The sequence below is a fragment of the Cottoperca gobio genome, chromosome 1 (genome assembly GCF_900634415.1).
Source record: "Cottoperca gobio chromosome 1, fCotGob3.1, whole genome shotgun sequence".
Taxonomy (NCBI): Eukaryota; Metazoa; Chordata; class Actinopteri; order Perciformes; family Bovichtidae; genus Cottoperca; species Cottoperca gobio.
The window spans coordinates 17,643,408-17,660,063 of record NC_041355.1 but is presented as its reverse complement, the minus strand read 5'-3'; the positions used below and the strand labels follow the sequence as shown (position 1 = coordinate 17,660,063).

Sequence of the window (16,656 nt, the reverse complement as noted above, 5' to 3'; positions counted from 1 at the left end):
GTATTCAGCTACAAGCAAATATAGGTATCACACGCAGTATTTTTATGTATGTGCTCTATTTTATCTTTATTTTGAAATGTGTCCTGTTTAGTATGCTCAGAATGCCATTATTTGATTTTCTACTGGATTTTCCGCCTATATTATTTCTATCTGTTGCTTCCTGTTGCTTTTCTTGTTGAATTATGTTGTCAAGTCCTGTGTGGTGTGTGTCTGGTAATGATGGTATAAACTAGGAAGAAACACGACTAAAGATTCTGTTGTGTCAAGTTGAAGCAAAAATTCAGAAACCTCCCGGTGCTTGTCAAAGTGCGACTGTCAAACACCCAGTCTGTATTTTTATGCTCCTCTTGTGTAAAACAGATGCATACTGTGTAAGCATTAATGTGTCAACATGGTGGCTGCTGTTAAATAGACATGTAATTATGCAAACTGTAAGGCAAAATTAGACCTCCTGCCACACAGGAACAGGGAAACCTTCGTAGTCGTCGTGTGAAGTTGTCCGTTTCATAATTGCAGGTGTGTTGGGACAAGGCTAAAGAGCTTAAATACAACAATTTAGCTTGGTTATTAATGCCAGCACCAGTTTGTCTCGGGTTTATGTGTTGCGGCTTACATTGCTTTTTCACGGTGTCACTTAACAATCAATTGCGAAAACATAAAAATCATCAAATCGGTTTGATCCACTTCCATTTAGAGAAGAAGGCAAAATCAACTGTAGCCTTACTGCAAAGCCTGCAGTGGAACTGAATCATTATTTATGTCTTCCAGGCTTGAATAACTTGTGGTTGTTGTATTTCTCCAGTGTGAAGTGGTCAGGGTGTTAAGCCTCTAAACAAAAAAGGTGAAACATTACAGATGTTTCGTCCTAATTTTCACTCTGCAGACATGATCAGCTGACAATTTAGTGACCTTTAGTGATTATCAGACAGAGCAGCTTGGTGGCTTTTCATAACAGTTTATGAGCTTGTTAGACAACGCTGACCTTATTATGACAGGGGTCATACCCTCCGTATGAAAATACTTTTCATCACAAACCCAAGCAACAGCTCCTAAACCCGCATCTATAAATATTTTACAGAGGCAGACTGGAGTGGTGGAGACGCATCTGATAAAACTCTTCCCCACTCCACTCATCCCATTCCTTTTAACAAAGTGTCAGCGAGTTAACTCAGCAGCCCTTCTTCAAAACATCCGATTCTTCTAGAAGATGCAAATCATTAACTCCTTATCTCTCGCTGCTTGCCCAATCGGTATGTAGTCAGTCAGTTGTTTTCCTGTCTAGTGAATCACGCCACCAGACTCTAAAAGCCCTTTCACCCACCAACAATGCCGATCGATGAGAGTAAATGAACCAAGGATTCCTTTGATCGTTTGTTCTGTGTTTTCATCGATAGTAATGTTTGTTTTGTAACCCCTTCTGCTGCTCTCTCTCACTCTCTCTCACTCTCTCTCACTCTCTCTGCTGCCCTTATCAGTTGCACAGTCTCCAGCATAACATTCTTAGTTTAGTTATCACATCACATTAACTTATTTGTATTTTTTTCCTTTTCGTTGTAACAGTCTTCCTTTCAATTTTTACTCCTGGTAACATTTTTGTTCTCCTTAAAACCACACGGGGATATTTTTGTGTTTCTGAAAGTATATAATGGTCAGTTTAAAGCTATAGAAAAGTAGTGACTTTTTGTGAATATGGCATAGCCTATTCACAAAAAGCCCTTGTAATAGGAAATTCTGTGTTTTGTAATATTTCTGTATGGGGTGTAATAAATGATTCTACGACAGTACTTTATATGGGAAAATACTTTAAATGTGACAGTCTTTGTAAGTATTTATCTTCAACTAAATTATTGTACTTCTTTTGCAATTTGTAGATACGTAAGTGACGATGACAAGGTATTGGTAATCATGAAATTAACTGTTTCATCATCGGTCTGATACATCTTTTAATTTATTGATGTATATACTGTATGTTTGTTGATAAACAGCTTACTTTATTTTGTATATGACCAATAAACATGTTTTGAAATGGAACAGCTTGTGTAATTAAGGATTTTGTTTTTAACATATAGTTTTTTAGTATGTTATTGTTGTTATTATCAGGGTGCGGATAACATATTATTACTCAAATATTTTAAGCAGATAAAGAATGCATTTGAAATTTATTCAGCAAGTTAATATAATTCCTACTAGTTAATAAACACAGCCACTTAGTTTGATTGTCTTCATTATTGATTTGATTTGTCTTGATTTGTCATCATCGTAAACTTTTTCACACGTGCACGAGTGACTCAGAACTTACATTACAGGTCATTTAGCAGACGCTCTTATCCAGAGCAACTTACATTGTACTACTAAGTACAACTAACTAAGAACGAACTAAGTACAGGGACAGTCTCCCTGGAGCAACTCGGGGATAAGTACCTTGCTCAGGGGTACATATATGTGGCATATGTAATGGTGGCAGCCTGGAATTGAACTCCTGACCTTCTAGTGTTTTGTTCGGAAGGTGTACCACCAGGCCATCATCACCCCAAATGTCAAATGTTTAAAAAAAAATGAACCTGTATAATACTGAATAGACAGAACATTTTTAAATGTAATATATTTTTTTCCTGATACGCACTATACAGTATGCCTATTAGAATTTGTAAATGTGTCACAATTCAGAAGACAGACACCATAAACCTTGTTTTAACAGCAGACTTGTCCAACACAGGTGCTACTAATAACATTGTTAATTGCAGCGTTGCACTGCAGTAGCTGCTGGAACAAAGTTATTATTGTTATGTTATTGGTTTCCCCTGTGCTTCTATTCGCCTGAGAGTTGGATTTCTTTTAGATACATATTATTTGACTTAAAATAAAATAAAAGTTAACATATAGCAAACTCTTATTATACACATTTCAAAAAACATTATAAGTAAACAACGTAAATAAATATTACATGTTCCAAAATTATCTGCTGTGGCTATTCGGACTTGCTCTTATTTTGAAAACACACTCATGTATGACATTATGACAATACAAAACAATCATTTTGAGAGGGAATAATGATTTAAAAGATAAAGAGAACATAGAATCTACTTTTTTAAATTACGTATAATTAATTATTTTTACATTCAATTTGTGGCGTGCCAATAGGCCAAACCTCAAGACTAAAATGTTCCGCACAATTTGTGCTGCACTTTTTAATTTAATTTCTTTAATCTTCAGCGCTATCTAAAGCCACACATGTGTGTCTGTAGGGGGCACTATCAAGTTATCACTGCCCCCTCCGTCCCCAACAGCTCCTGTGAAAACATGGAGCGCCATGATATTTGTATCCTTATTAATACAAGCGTCACAGCAATATCATTGACACAGAGTATGAGTTTTTATTTGTTTAGTTAATGTGATATGAGTCTTTGTAAATTAAAGTTGTGTGTAGTGTTTTAAATCAGTATATTTGTTGTTTGTTTTGCTGTGCTCATCCATATCTGTGCTGATAATCCACTCCGGGTTTTCACAGCGCTTCGGCGGTTTCCAAACTGTCACAGTTTGTTGCTCCGGGAGGAGAGGCGGGTAAAAATGTAAACACAGATCCACCCTGGTGGAGATTTTTAGTTTGGTAGCTCGCTAGACTTTACTTTGTTGCTGTTTTATCAGAGGGAACACTGCAAAGCTGCTGTACTTTTACTTCTCCTCACTCTTTTGATAATAGATATTGCTTAAATATTACTTTACCGGCAGTTTGGTATTAAACGCTAGCTAACAACAGCTAACCTGTTAGCTAGCAAGCTAGGCTCACAGCTCAGCAGCTAATATATAATATTAATATATTAGCGTTAGTTAACTGTTAGACGTTATTACCTACCGTTTCCACATGCAACTTGATGGAGGACTACGACAAGTTTGTGCAGCATCATCTCTCCCATCTGAGGAAAAGTGAGGAGGAATACAACTCACCTCCACCTGTATCCTCTCTCATCCGCTTCTATGGACAACCCATCCTCCCTCCTCTGGTATGAGCTCAGTTTTATGATATTTCTGTTAAAGTCAACTGCTAACATGACGCAGACGTACTAAAAAGCCCGTTAAAGCCTGTGAATTACCACTTTGTGTCTTTGTTGTGTATGTTAGGTAAGTATAGTTGTACTATGCTGTCATGGTGTAACTGGTAGTTTCTGTGTAATAGTGCTGAAAAAATAAGTTAATCTCCAGAAAAGTAATACACATGTCTTTAATTATGCAAGTTATCAAGCAAAAGTGCTCTTGGTTCTCCCAGCTTGTCAGATGTTAGGTTTGCTGTTTTGCCCTGTATCATTGTAAAGTTAGTATATCGTTAATTGGGTTTTTGAATGTTAGTGGGACTAAACAAGCAACTTTTATTGGACATTTATTATAATTATGATATTTTTTATAGACACAGAACCGAATAATCGATAATGAAAGTAATCATTAATGCCAGTCCTGTTAATCAACATGCTTTCTGATGATAACAGCTCTCAGGGGAGCAGAGAGAGGAGATGCAGGGACACAGAGATGCCACGCAGAAAGATGCTGTCCACAGGAAGTTGAAGGATGATTCAAGAATGGCATACGTGAAAACTATCCTACGCGGTGTTCAAGTAATATTAGTCCTGACCTTTAAGATTTCCTCTTGGCAAGCCTAATATGTTCCTGTATTTGTGTTTTGCTTATACAAACATACAATAGTTACTTTGAGAAAATTCCTTTTCTCTGATCTCATTGTTATTGTTTTCTCTTATGAATTGCAGCTGAGGAAGACGCCAACACTGGAGGAGTTGCTTCAAGAGTCGGAAATTAACACAAGATCTTCATATTCCCATCACACCAGTGGTGGATCAGTGTCGCAGAGCAATTTATTCATAGGAACAATGGATAGTCTTTCGCCCTCACCACCACCCGATAGGAAGGAAAAGGATGGTGTTTCTCTTCCTCCATTGACATCAACTACATATAGTGCCTTTTTCACCTCTGATGTGACACCTCAGCAAAGATACCAGGAAGAATGCCTTATTGAACAACATTACAGCCAACAGGGATCACATCCAAGCCACCAGTCAGTGTCCTCCGGTTACCTGACCTACGAAAATGTTGAAAACACCACCAGTGTCTCCGAAAGGATTGATGCAGAGATAGAGAGACGTTCCTTTGGCTCCTCAGGGGGAGCTTATCATAGTAACATGGGTGGCTTTTTTCTTCAAAACACCTCAAACACAATCGCCAAAATGCCGGATATTATAAGCCACCCTCCTATAGATGGAGAGGAATTGGAAAGGAGTGGACTGGAATCACCAATTTGCAATAACGTTTTAGCAATAAAAGACATTTTTTGCACCTCTCTCCAGGATGATTCATTCATATGTGAACATTTACCAGTCAAGAAATGTGAAAGCAGTCATCAGGACAGCGCAGAAGGTGGAGATAACTTTTCCTTTGCCACTGTGCTCGACTTTGACAAAGATCACAATTTAGAAACAATTGAGGGTCCAGTCTCTTCATCAGAAAACACTTATATTTCAGACAATCCAGAGTTATCGCAGATATTAAGCACTCATCACAGTCCAATGTCGGAGCTGCACATCGAGCATGACGCCACTGAATCAGAGCCAACGGACGACCGCATAGACGAAGCAAATCAATCTGAGGAGCCTGATCGTCTGAGCCTCCAGGCCTTGCTGAAGAAATCTCAGGAGTATCGGCGGAGCCAGAGGATGCTTAGGAACCAAGCCAAAAACACTAAAATTCAGGAGAGGACCCAAGAACAGTCGAGAGCTAGGGTGGAGGAGCAGAGCCTCTCTGATAAAGAGAACGACGAGTTCCCTTATAAGGGCACTGTAACCACAGAGGGGAAGAAAACTAAAGAGAGGAGAGGCACTGTTATCCCGTCTGTGGAAACGTCACCCAAGAAAAATGAGAGGGTGATTGAAAGTGAGTTTTTTGGGGAAAAGGTCAACTTCAAACCAGAAAGCACACGTTTAAGAGGAGATGGAAGTACTAAGGAAATGGAGGAGGAGACAGTCTTCAAGAATAATAAGCTGAACATTTCACAAGAAGTTATAACGGAGCAAAAACAAATCAGTGACGTCTCCCAGCAACAGCCCATGTCGCCAGAAACCTCGCCTGTTCAGGAAGCCTTTTATTTGTCCACCTATCCCGCAGTTTTTCATAATGGAGTAGGGAAATATCACACTATCCCAGCCCCTAATTTCTGTCAGAGTCCTGTGCACTGCAAAAGCAAAGGCAGTATCCAAGATGGAGAAACTCTCAATAGGGCTGAGACCTCAAAGACAAAGGTTTTAGTCGATACTGGTTTGAATGAAAGTCACAAGGTTGAAAACCTTGGACATCAAAACAGTCCCACAGCAGTTCCTTCCACCAAGAATCTCATGGTTGAAGGTGATGTAACACACGTTTCAGCAAAGAGTTCACAGCACATAGATCAGCTCGAGTACAACCTGTCCAGTCTGAAAGTACTGATCTCGGATCTGGCATCCACACTGACAGAAAACTTGGAGAATCACAGCCAAACTGAGAGCAACACGCAAGGTGAGTTCAGTTTAAAAGGCATCAAGAACTCTGGTCAAAGTGATTGTAACCATTGGGAAGGAAAACTGAAGGATGACGATGATGCGGAGCAAGACCAAAGGTACGGAGAGCAGCCGAGAAGACAATCGTTGGACACATTCAAGAACGTGCATGAAGATACAGGACCTGAACCAGGCATCAGTGACACAGACGATGTTCAGGCAAAAGAAGCTGAGTCAGATAAGGTACACAAGCTCAGGCTAGTCAAAACTTTAGCTACAGAGAGAGGAAAGGAAAAAGGGACATGTAAAGAAGGACTTACAAAGAGTCATGGACAGCATGGTGGCTGTAGAAAGCCCACAGCTAAATGCATCCTCTCTGTGACCCAGCGGATGCGAATTCCCGAAGTATTTAGAAATGTTTCCTCTGCAGCCACGGCTTCACGTAACGTCTCGGTGCTCTCGGATACCAGTAACCTACCGGTGGAAAGTAGGAATGAGACAGCTGCAGAAGGTCACGACTCTACCCACTCGCCATCTCTTAACCAGTCGTACGACGTGGAAGCACCGTCTGGCCTGTGGCTCCTCGAAGGGTCAGGGTCCGACATGGGCTCGAGAAGTCATCTTGTTCAGGAGAAACATCTGACCCCAGAGAGTGGCGGTGAGGGCGGGGTATCCAAGGTCAAACGAAGACTGCTCATGCACTGGACGGAGGAGACACAGGAAAGGAGTGCAGAAGCCAGCAGAGGAGCAGGCTCTGCGGTCAGACCCAACTACAGCACTCCTCAAGGTAAGACCAGGACAACAATGAGTCAAGTGTGACGCCTTTAGACAAAGTGTGCACTGTACAGCTCTGTTGCATAGGACAAAATCTAACACGCATATAAACATTAATAAAACATCTCATTGGATCAGAACCAAGCATACTTGCCCTCAATGATGAATTTTCTTTGCCTTGCCAACAGTGTTTATTCACACATGGTCTGACCCACATATTGCAGATATACTGCCTTCAGCTGCAGTGCGGTGGTATGAAGGCCATGGCAGTCAAGAAGACGAGCAGGAACAACTGAAGCAGGCCCACGCTGCTCAGGTCAAAGCCCTGCAAGATGAGCACAGGAGACAACAGGAAGAACTAGTGAAGGTGAGGCAACGGAGATCGACTATTGGTATTATTGGGTGATTAATTACATGCATTTCAGAAAACATGTTTAAATTGAGATATTTGAAGCCAAGAAATAGGTGGCAGGTGCATTTTTAGAGCTGATGGTACAAGTGTAATCTTAACCTCCTTAAGACAGTCTTGCAGAAGGACATTAGAATATGATGCATAACTTGTTGACATCGAACAAGTTACTCCTTTCTCTTTTGTCACAAGGCCAATGTGCAGCAAGATAAACACACTTGGTTAATGGCATTTGAACTGTGTATCCCACAGAGATTCTTTCTATTAAAGTAGAGCTCAAACATGTTATATGTGTAGTTTCATTCGCATATAAAAAAAGGATAAAGGATGAGTTCGACCAAAACCACTGACCCTACTAACAAGTATTGTGTGTGTTGCCTGATGTAGCTCGTATATCTGATAACAGTGTGCTATAGACCTCACAATATACTCAATCTTAAAAAAAAGTCAAACTTAGTAAAAATGCTTACTAGCACACCATCATCTGTGGCTGAACATGAGTGTATTGAATATTATTTCTTGCTTGCTGTAGACAATAACATGAGTTATAATTTTGTATCTGTGTGGTTGCTGGTTGTCGGGAGACTTATGCTACATGTGACCCTTGTGGTTTGTGCATGCAGGAGGCTGTTTATTGATTGTTTTAGTCAGCGTAACCCTCAGACTTGTATCAAACACTGTTGCTACTGTTGGATACAGTACAGCTCCTTCACTCACAGTGGGCAAGTGTTGATTTTAGCTCTTAATTGAATTTAAAGCCTAATCTTAATCTGTCCATCAATTTGTCCATTCCCCCCCCCTCGCTTATCTGGGTTTAGTTCCCCGTAATGTTTTAATCATGGTACCAGGAATTAGTGTTATACAGCTTGCAAGTAATGACAGCAATGTGATATAGACGATATAAATTCATGTACTTAATAATTAATTGTAAATGTATTAAGCCCTACAGAAACCCTGAAAATAGTCTTAAACAAATACACTATTTACTCCTGCTGGCTGAATCTTGGGTGCGCAGCTGTTATAGGAATTTAGCCTTTTTAATAACCAAGTTTACAGCAGTGAAGGCTGAGCGGAGGGAGATGACAGGAAATGAGGAAGAGAGAGTTGCAACAAAGGTCCCCAGCCGAAGTTGAATTGAAGACGTTTCGTTTCATGGTCGGCGTCTTAATCCCTTAACTACAGGGAAGCCACATGGGATTTGTTGACAGTTAGAATTTTATTAAAAATACAGAAAATTGCCAGCTGTACCCTTTTTAAGTTTTCTCTTGACTTGTCATGCAAATATGTCTGTGAGCTACATAACGGACATAAAGAAACTGAGAGAGAAGCTAAAGTGACATGTTTCTAAAACGCATGATCAGAACATATTTCAAACAGTCATATTGATATTCCCTCCACCCCATTGGCCCATTAAATTTGCATTAAATTGCATCACCTGTTGCTGTACAGATCTAGCGCTACGTAATTCCCGTAAAGGTAGCTATAATTCACTGTAACGTTTTTGACTCCACCCAAAGTCACCAATGAGAAATAAAAAATAAAAAATCACTAAGCTGTGATATAACATTGACCCTGAATGTTCTTTGAAACTAGAAGCAGACCTTTAAAAGGCTCTGGCACTGTTCCATATGTGGGCACTCACACGCGGTCGCCCTACCTGTTAGAGTGTGCTTCTGGAGAGCGGGGTCGTGGGCAGACTACAGACATCTGCTCATTACAAGAGACTTTCAGACTCTCCAGTAAAAAAAAAAACACAGGGATTCTACCATAAATGTTTCATTACATCCCTAAGAGGGGAGCTGGCGTGTGTGTGTGTGTGTGTGTGTGTGTGTGTGTGTGTGTGTGTGTGTGTGTGTGTGTGTGTGTGTGTGTGTGTGTGTGTGTGTGTGTGTGTGTGTGTGTGTGTGTGTGTGTGTGTGTGTGTGTGTGTGTGTGTGTGTGTGTGTGCACATGCAAGTACTTCAAGGGCGCCTGCTGTTCTCTGGCTGCCAGTGTGTGTTTCTTCTGCTTGTGTCTGTATTTGTTCTTGGCCAGTGTCCTTGCCCTATTAATCACAATCTCTTGTTTAATTCATGTCTTCTTAACAACAATATAATTAACATAAGCTGTTTAATAAAAAAATACTTATTTTTGACTCCCCTCTGTCCTTCCATCATTTGGGATATGATGAGAGAGAGCGCTGGCTGGACTCTGGTAAGAGGGAGGAAGGGGATCGAGGGAATTGACATAGAAAGGGAAAGGATAATTTGTTTAATTCATGAGCGTCTGTGTTTAAGTGCCAGATCGTCCCGCCGAGTGCCTCCGCTAATGGTCCCTTCCCCTTCTCCTCGTTTTTTCCACTCTCTTCGCATCCCTCTCTTTGTTTTGTCTCATACCTTCTCCAATGTCGTTTTTACTGTCTGGCTGTATTAATTTGATCCATCTCTCCTGTCTCATCATCTCGTCATCCCTCTCCTCCTCCCCTGCTCCCTCTCTCATCTCATCCCTCTTGTCTCTGCGCCCCATCTCTCCCCTTCTGCTTCTTCCTCTCTACCCTCAATTAATTTCTTCCTCCTGCCTCATTTGCTGTCCTTTCCAATTCAATATTTTCCAACCTTGCCTGCTCCCAAATGCACACATGCGTGGCTGCACACACACACACACGCACTTACATGCACACTCACACACTTCTCTTCGTGTGTCTTTCTCCTGTCTGTCTCTCTCTCTCTCTGTCTCTCAGGCATTGGCAGTGCGTTACCATCTCCTCCAGAGCATGTCCTTCCCTCGCTCCAAGTCAAGCTCACGTCTTGGGGACATGATGACCTTTTCTACCCTCTCACCACCACATTTGTTGACGGTCAGTGATGTGAAAAGCTTGTTCGCGCTTATCCTTGGACCCACAATATTTTTTATTCAGCACCAGTTAGCCAACACACTCTTGTGAAACAAATAGTTCCCCCTCCATGTCTTAAACCTTATCAGTAACCCCTCTCATCTGTTATTGCTCTCATGTGTATTCAAGTGCAGCAGCTCAGCTTCAGTTAGACTTTAGTTGTTAAACAAACATCTTTAGAATCAACAAGTGAGTGGCACATTATTATTCTGCTTATTATTCTGCTTATTATTCCCTATTACAATGATAAGCTGCGAGTCCACTTGTGTTGATGCGCTAAACAGATGCCAACCAAAAGACCTTGAGAATCTGTGCGGGAAATTAATTGGTTGTCATTGATGGAATTAGCATTCTCCTCTCTCGTCCCCTCTGGTCCTCATTATTCGCCCTTCTCATCACTCAGTTCTCCCCTCTTCCTCAGCCCGGCTCCAGCCCACTCTCGAAGCGCTGCCGCCCCCTGCTGTCGGCAGCCGTGAAAGGTTTTCTCGCTCGCAGGATGCTGAAGACTGAGAGAGTGGCGCAGCTGGTGCGCACCATCAGGGTGAGTGGAGACAGCAGTGTCAGATCACAGCTGTTTGTGTGTGAAGTGGTGCAAAGTAACCAAGTACATATACTCAAGTACTGTACTCAAGTACACGTCTGAGTTTTTTCTTTTACTTGAGTATTTCCCTTTTATGCTATGTTACTTCACTACATCTCAGTGGCGAATATTGTGCTTTTTACTCCATTGAGTTTATCTGACAGCTTTAGTTTTCATCCCCTTCCTGTCATGTTTGTTATAACATGAAGAATGTGTTCCTTTATATATTGAATAAAATTCTCCTAGAGCTAAATAAACTATTTTAAATCCATTTGGATTCACGAAAAGTGGAGTTTTAGAGATGCATGGCTCTCACAGGAAAGTGACGAAGCTACACACACGTGATCTTCTAGAATATGTTGCATTGCTGTAGATGAAATTACCCAACAGTTTATAGAAGAGTTCAAAAACGTCTACAGCAGTAAAATGCAACATACACATTAATGCAGCAGTTATATTAAGCAAAATTCTGAGTATTCAATAGTTAAATAATTGACTGGGAACATTTTACTGCACAATGAGTATTTTTACTTACATACTTTTACTCGAGGAAGGGTGGTATTAGTACTTTTACCTAAGTAAAGGATCTGAATACTGTGTGTGTGTGTGTGTGCGCGCGCATATCTAGGACACACATCAGTTCCTGCAGGCCCTCCAGCAGCACAGCCCGAGCCGAGTGGAGTTCTGTAGCAGACAGGACGTTTTATTGCAGGAGAGAGTCACTCTGCAGGTATCAAAGCACACACGTGTCGTAAACATCTGTTAACCTATTTTCTTCCTCTCTGCTAAACTGCCAACTGAGCAATTATCCCCTCCATTAGCAGTTTACCACAACAGATACCATGATTACATGCATTCATTCAGGCCGTCGTCTGCTCTGTAATTGTTTCCCCCTCCAGCTGCGCGCTGCACGTTACGAGGTCCACGACATATTCTTCAGCCTGTCAGTCGGAGAGAGGATGCAGCTGATCGGCTGCGACAGAGAGCTGACCAGGGAGAGAGAGCTCAGGCGACAGGTAACCTTTTCACAAGCTGTGTGACAGCTGAACATGTGTGTTGGCTTCTCAATATATGTAGTGAAGCAATCACAAATAATGCCAAATAAAAGACACGAGCAGAGTTATGTGTGGTCGTGCAGTGGTAGGGCTGACTGTTACACTGAAACACCGGCATCACAGCCAGGTGTAAAACAGTGCGAGTGTGCACCACTGGGCCAAAACTAAACACAACACAGACATATAAGTATTTAATAACAGCTGCTCTTATCCAGGTCTCATTTTTATTTATTTAAAAATACCATTATGGTTTTAGTACTGTCCGCACCTTTTCAGGCACCAACAGTTCACACTGCTTCAAGATGAGTCTGGTGGATAATGATAGAGATGCACTTTGCATTTTCAATTTTCGATTGTTTAAAAGTCTCACCTGCCGATTCCGATTTTCTTTCTTTGTTAGACTTTATAATAGACAACATAATGTTAACATAGAAAATTGTTGGTTGACTTAAATAACTTAATCTCCAAAAGTGCACAAAGTTAAAGTTCTTTTTGTGAAAACCTTGTTTTTAGGATTGTTCCTCTACGTCTTATTTTGGGCTTAAACGTGCTACAAAATGCGAACTTTATGTGTTCGTCACTGACACTGAAGAACTTCACACCGACGACATGGTGTGTGGGACGTAACGCTCTGTGCCGATGTGTCGTAAAACCATCATGTGACACGTGTTAGTTTGACCGTTGCTTTACTTTTCCCAGAGCAGTACTTATGTTGTTGATCTTATTTCTTAAAGTAAGGACTGAAATATTCAGTGTGTGTGTGTGTGTGTGTGTGTGTGTGTGTGTGTGTGTGTGTGTGTGTGTGTGTGTGTGTGTGTGTGTGTGTGTGTGTGTGTGTTTTAGAGTGGCCATCCGAGAGGAAAGAGTTCTCTGTCAACTGCAACACAGAAATCACTGGAGAGGAAGAGAGGAATGATGTGAGTTTTCACTGGATCCGTACTGCTTTCGGTGTTTTTGTATGTGCGTGCATTTATATAGACACATGTGGACACAGTTACGATACAGGATGAAGAAATCTCTGTGCTTTAGCCAAGTCTGAGCTCAAACCAGCGCCTCCACTCTGATGAAAACATTCTTTTTGTTGAAACTTGAGTGCTGCACCTGATTAAAATCTCTAACTATAACGGTGTTCTCCAGTCACAGTGCAGTATGAACCCAACCTAATGAAAACATTTGAAATCTATAGAGATTTTGTTTTAGTGGAGTGCACATATATTTCTTAATGCGATCACACACTTTTTTAAAGAAGTTTCCAGTAATGTTGCAGCCAGCTGAAAAAGCTCTATTCAGCTTAAATCTTTTAATGAATTGAAAATCTTGCACTACAGGCTTTTTCTTTAACAAGCAGTGGCTCAAACTGGTCTTCTTTTCCCCCTCAGGATCCAGAAAAAGGCAGCAGAAAGGCACATGGGAGTTGTGACGACGACTGGACACAATACTGGGTTCTCAGCTGAGCAGCCGCTGGAAACCAAGCGAGGGCAGTTCAGAGCAAATCCTCAGAGGGTCCCCAAGAGCACTCTCTCCTCGAGACCCCGATGACACGTTCCTAATTGGCCCCAGTGAGGACTCCTAATAAGGCCTCTAGCGGTTACAGAAATATTGTAAAACTAATCATTTGAGACGTTTCAAAATTTGACAAAAAGTGATGCCTTTTGCTGACGAATATATTATTGTATTTCTTATCTAGTGATGCTGTGAAATGTTTTACACTGTAAAACCAGAGTATACTGCAGTGATGACAGTCTTCCACTACAGAGTAGTTTCACTTGGGGGTAAAACATCACCTGCTCTGTCAGTAACAGAAATTCTTTACCAGGTCTGCTTCCAGTATTCTCCACCATGTTCAGTGTACTCGCATTGCAGATGTTAGTGGGACAAATGTCGAGTTGGCAAGAAAAAACAAACCCTGCAGTGGAAAAACGCTGAGCTGAAAGATGCTGTTTATGATTTGCAGCAGACACAGGTGTGATGAATAACGTTAATAGAGATTCCTGTAAGCCAGTGGTGAATGTAGATGAATGTAGATGATCCTTCTCTGGCTAACTGTTTACAACTTGTAGCGTAAGGTTAGGTTGGAAACGACCATTGCTTTGTTTTAAGGAGTGACAAGTTGAAAAGGAAGCCGTGAGCCAGCAGCTAGCTCTATACTAGCACTCGGGAACCAAAGCACCTAACTGGAATGCAGCCATGATTTATTGATGATATTAATAACCCCTCAACATGTCGACTGTGAGAAAGGGTTTATTAATCAGTTGTTGCAGTGGTTTTCCAGCTTTGCTATGTTAAGTCTCTGCTTTGAGGGATGCAGCTCAACATTGAATTATTCAGTTTCATCAAATGTATGTTCCTAGTTCATTGCCACCAAAAGCAGACCACCTCCAGATGTGTTCGCACATGTTGAACTCTGCTAGTATGACATTTACAGATTTTTTGTAGCTCACTTATACAGAAATGTTAACATGCAGCTCCAGAGCTTAGTTATACGGCAAATACTTGAATAGTGTGTTACATTATATTTTCCCTAGTGTATTGGTATCACATGTCTGCCAAAACGCATGCAAACCGTTGCAATTTTTTATTCTAGAGAATAAAGTGAAGCTGTTTTTTTATGTTATTTATTTGTATTTGCTTAGTAATAAATGTTTCTTAACACTTGAAAGTTGCTCTGAAGTTTGTAAAAGATGACACTTCATTAGCCCGTTTGTGCCCGCAACTGAAAAGGAGATTTTCCTTTGGAAGTATTGACTGGGCTTGTCTAAGCACAAAGACATTTTCAGTGAGCTTTTCTTTTTATACTATATTTAGTCGTTGGAAACATGGGACTCATTTAAAAAATATATATTTCAGAATCAGAATTTGGTGTATTGCCAAGCAGGTTTTCACATACGAGGAATTTCCTTTGGTGTGTAATGGTGCAAACATAAACACAAACACAGTAGGAGAAAGAGACCATGTCAGTGGGGGTCTCTGGCCTTATTGATGAGGCCGACTGCAGAGGGGAAGAAACTTCATATGGCGTGAGGTTTTGGTCCAATCTCCCTCCTGTAGGCCGACTCATCCCCACCAGAGATGAGTCCGATGAGGTTGGTGTCGTCCGCAAACTTCAGGAGCTTGACAGATTGGTGACTGGAGGTGCAGCTGTTTGTGTACAGGGAGAAGAGCAGAGGAGAAAGAACGCAGCCTTGGGGGGATCCGGTGCTGATGGTCCTGAAGTCAGAGACATGTTTCCCCAGCTTTACGTGCTGTTTCCTGTCCTAAATTTCGTTATAATTTAGGAACACAGTATGTGCCCAAAGACAACATATAGAGTAATGAAATGGCTGTATCTCAGAAATGACATGGAGTACAATCAAGTATTTAGATCTATGAATTTACAAGTTAAATATCATGCACATGCACACATACACTATGTAATGTAAAAATAATCATATGGAAGACATTTAACAAACACAGTTTTAGTCCCCCCCAATATCCTAACTTTGTCTATTTAAAAAAGTGATTTTTCATGTGATGTATAAAAATCCAAAGTGGTACTGTTAGATACTTGTATGTCCGTACCAGATGTCAAGACTTTAGACCTGGGGTCTGCAACCTTCACTATCAAAAGAGCCATTTTGTCCCCTTCCACCAAATAAGATTTGTCTGGAGTCGCAAAACATATTTGATAACGCAGCTTATAAGTTTTATATATAGTCATACTATATTTGTTGCATTTATGAAATGACAGAATGACAATAAAGGAAACTGTTGAGATCGTTTTGCTATTTTTACCTGTTTTAACAAAGGAAAACACCAAAAAAGAGAAGGAAAGAATACACTGGCATGTTTAGGCCTACTTTGAAATAAATTAAACAGACCTTTGCAGGCCTATTTGAGTCCTCCCCATATTTGTTGAATAATATAAAAATAAAATGAATATAATATAAAAAGCTGCCAAATAGCTTAAAAGGAGTAAACATAAAAAGATAGGCCAGTTTGTATTTAATGATGTCCATTTCAGTGTGTTTTCATCCACGTGGTGGTGATCATTTCTTTGGCTTCATAGACGAAGACAAATCTCTTATTTTCTGAACAATTTCATGTTTGTTTTTTAAGTCCGAAAATAGATGCTCTGATATTTTTAAGAATGCTTCTTTCATGTATTCTCCATCTGTGAACGGCTTTCCACGCCTCACTATCTCCCGAGCTGGCCACAAAACTATCAGCACTAGTTGAGTTGGAAGACTTCATCCATTTCTTGAAAGTATATTTGCTCTTCTCCGCTTTCAGCAGCAGTTCAGAAATCTCTCTTTTTCGCGCATCTCCAGCTCGGTACTATGTTCTTGAAATGTCTTTCAACATTACATTTTTTTGTTTATTGTTTGACCATTTCTCGCCGCATATCAAGCACACAGGTCAGCCTGCATCGTTGGCAGTGAAAGCAAATGCATCTG

The 16,656-nt window shown here is 40.7% G+C and overlaps 1 protein-coding gene across 1 annotated transcript; it reads left to right on the top strand.

Moving 5' to 3' along the window:
- The first annotated feature begins 3,311 nt into the window (after positions 1-3,311).
- Positions 3,312-14,878, top strand: cp110 (centriolar coiled-coil protein 110). Its single transcript, XM_029438093.1, has 10 exons — positions 3,312-4,001; positions 4,482-4,607; positions 4,758-7,320; positions 7,532-7,674; positions 10,436-10,552; positions 11,010-11,129; positions 11,797-11,898; positions 12,068-12,184; positions 13,067-13,140; positions 13,603-14,878. Exons 1-10 carry the CDS (start codon positions 3,873-3,875, stop codon positions 13,760-13,762), a joined length of 3,651 nt encoding a protein of 1,216 aa, XP_029293953.1. The 5' UTR covers positions 3,312-3,872; the 3' UTR covers positions 13,763-14,878.
- Positions 14,879-16,656: the final 1,778 nt, after the last annotated feature.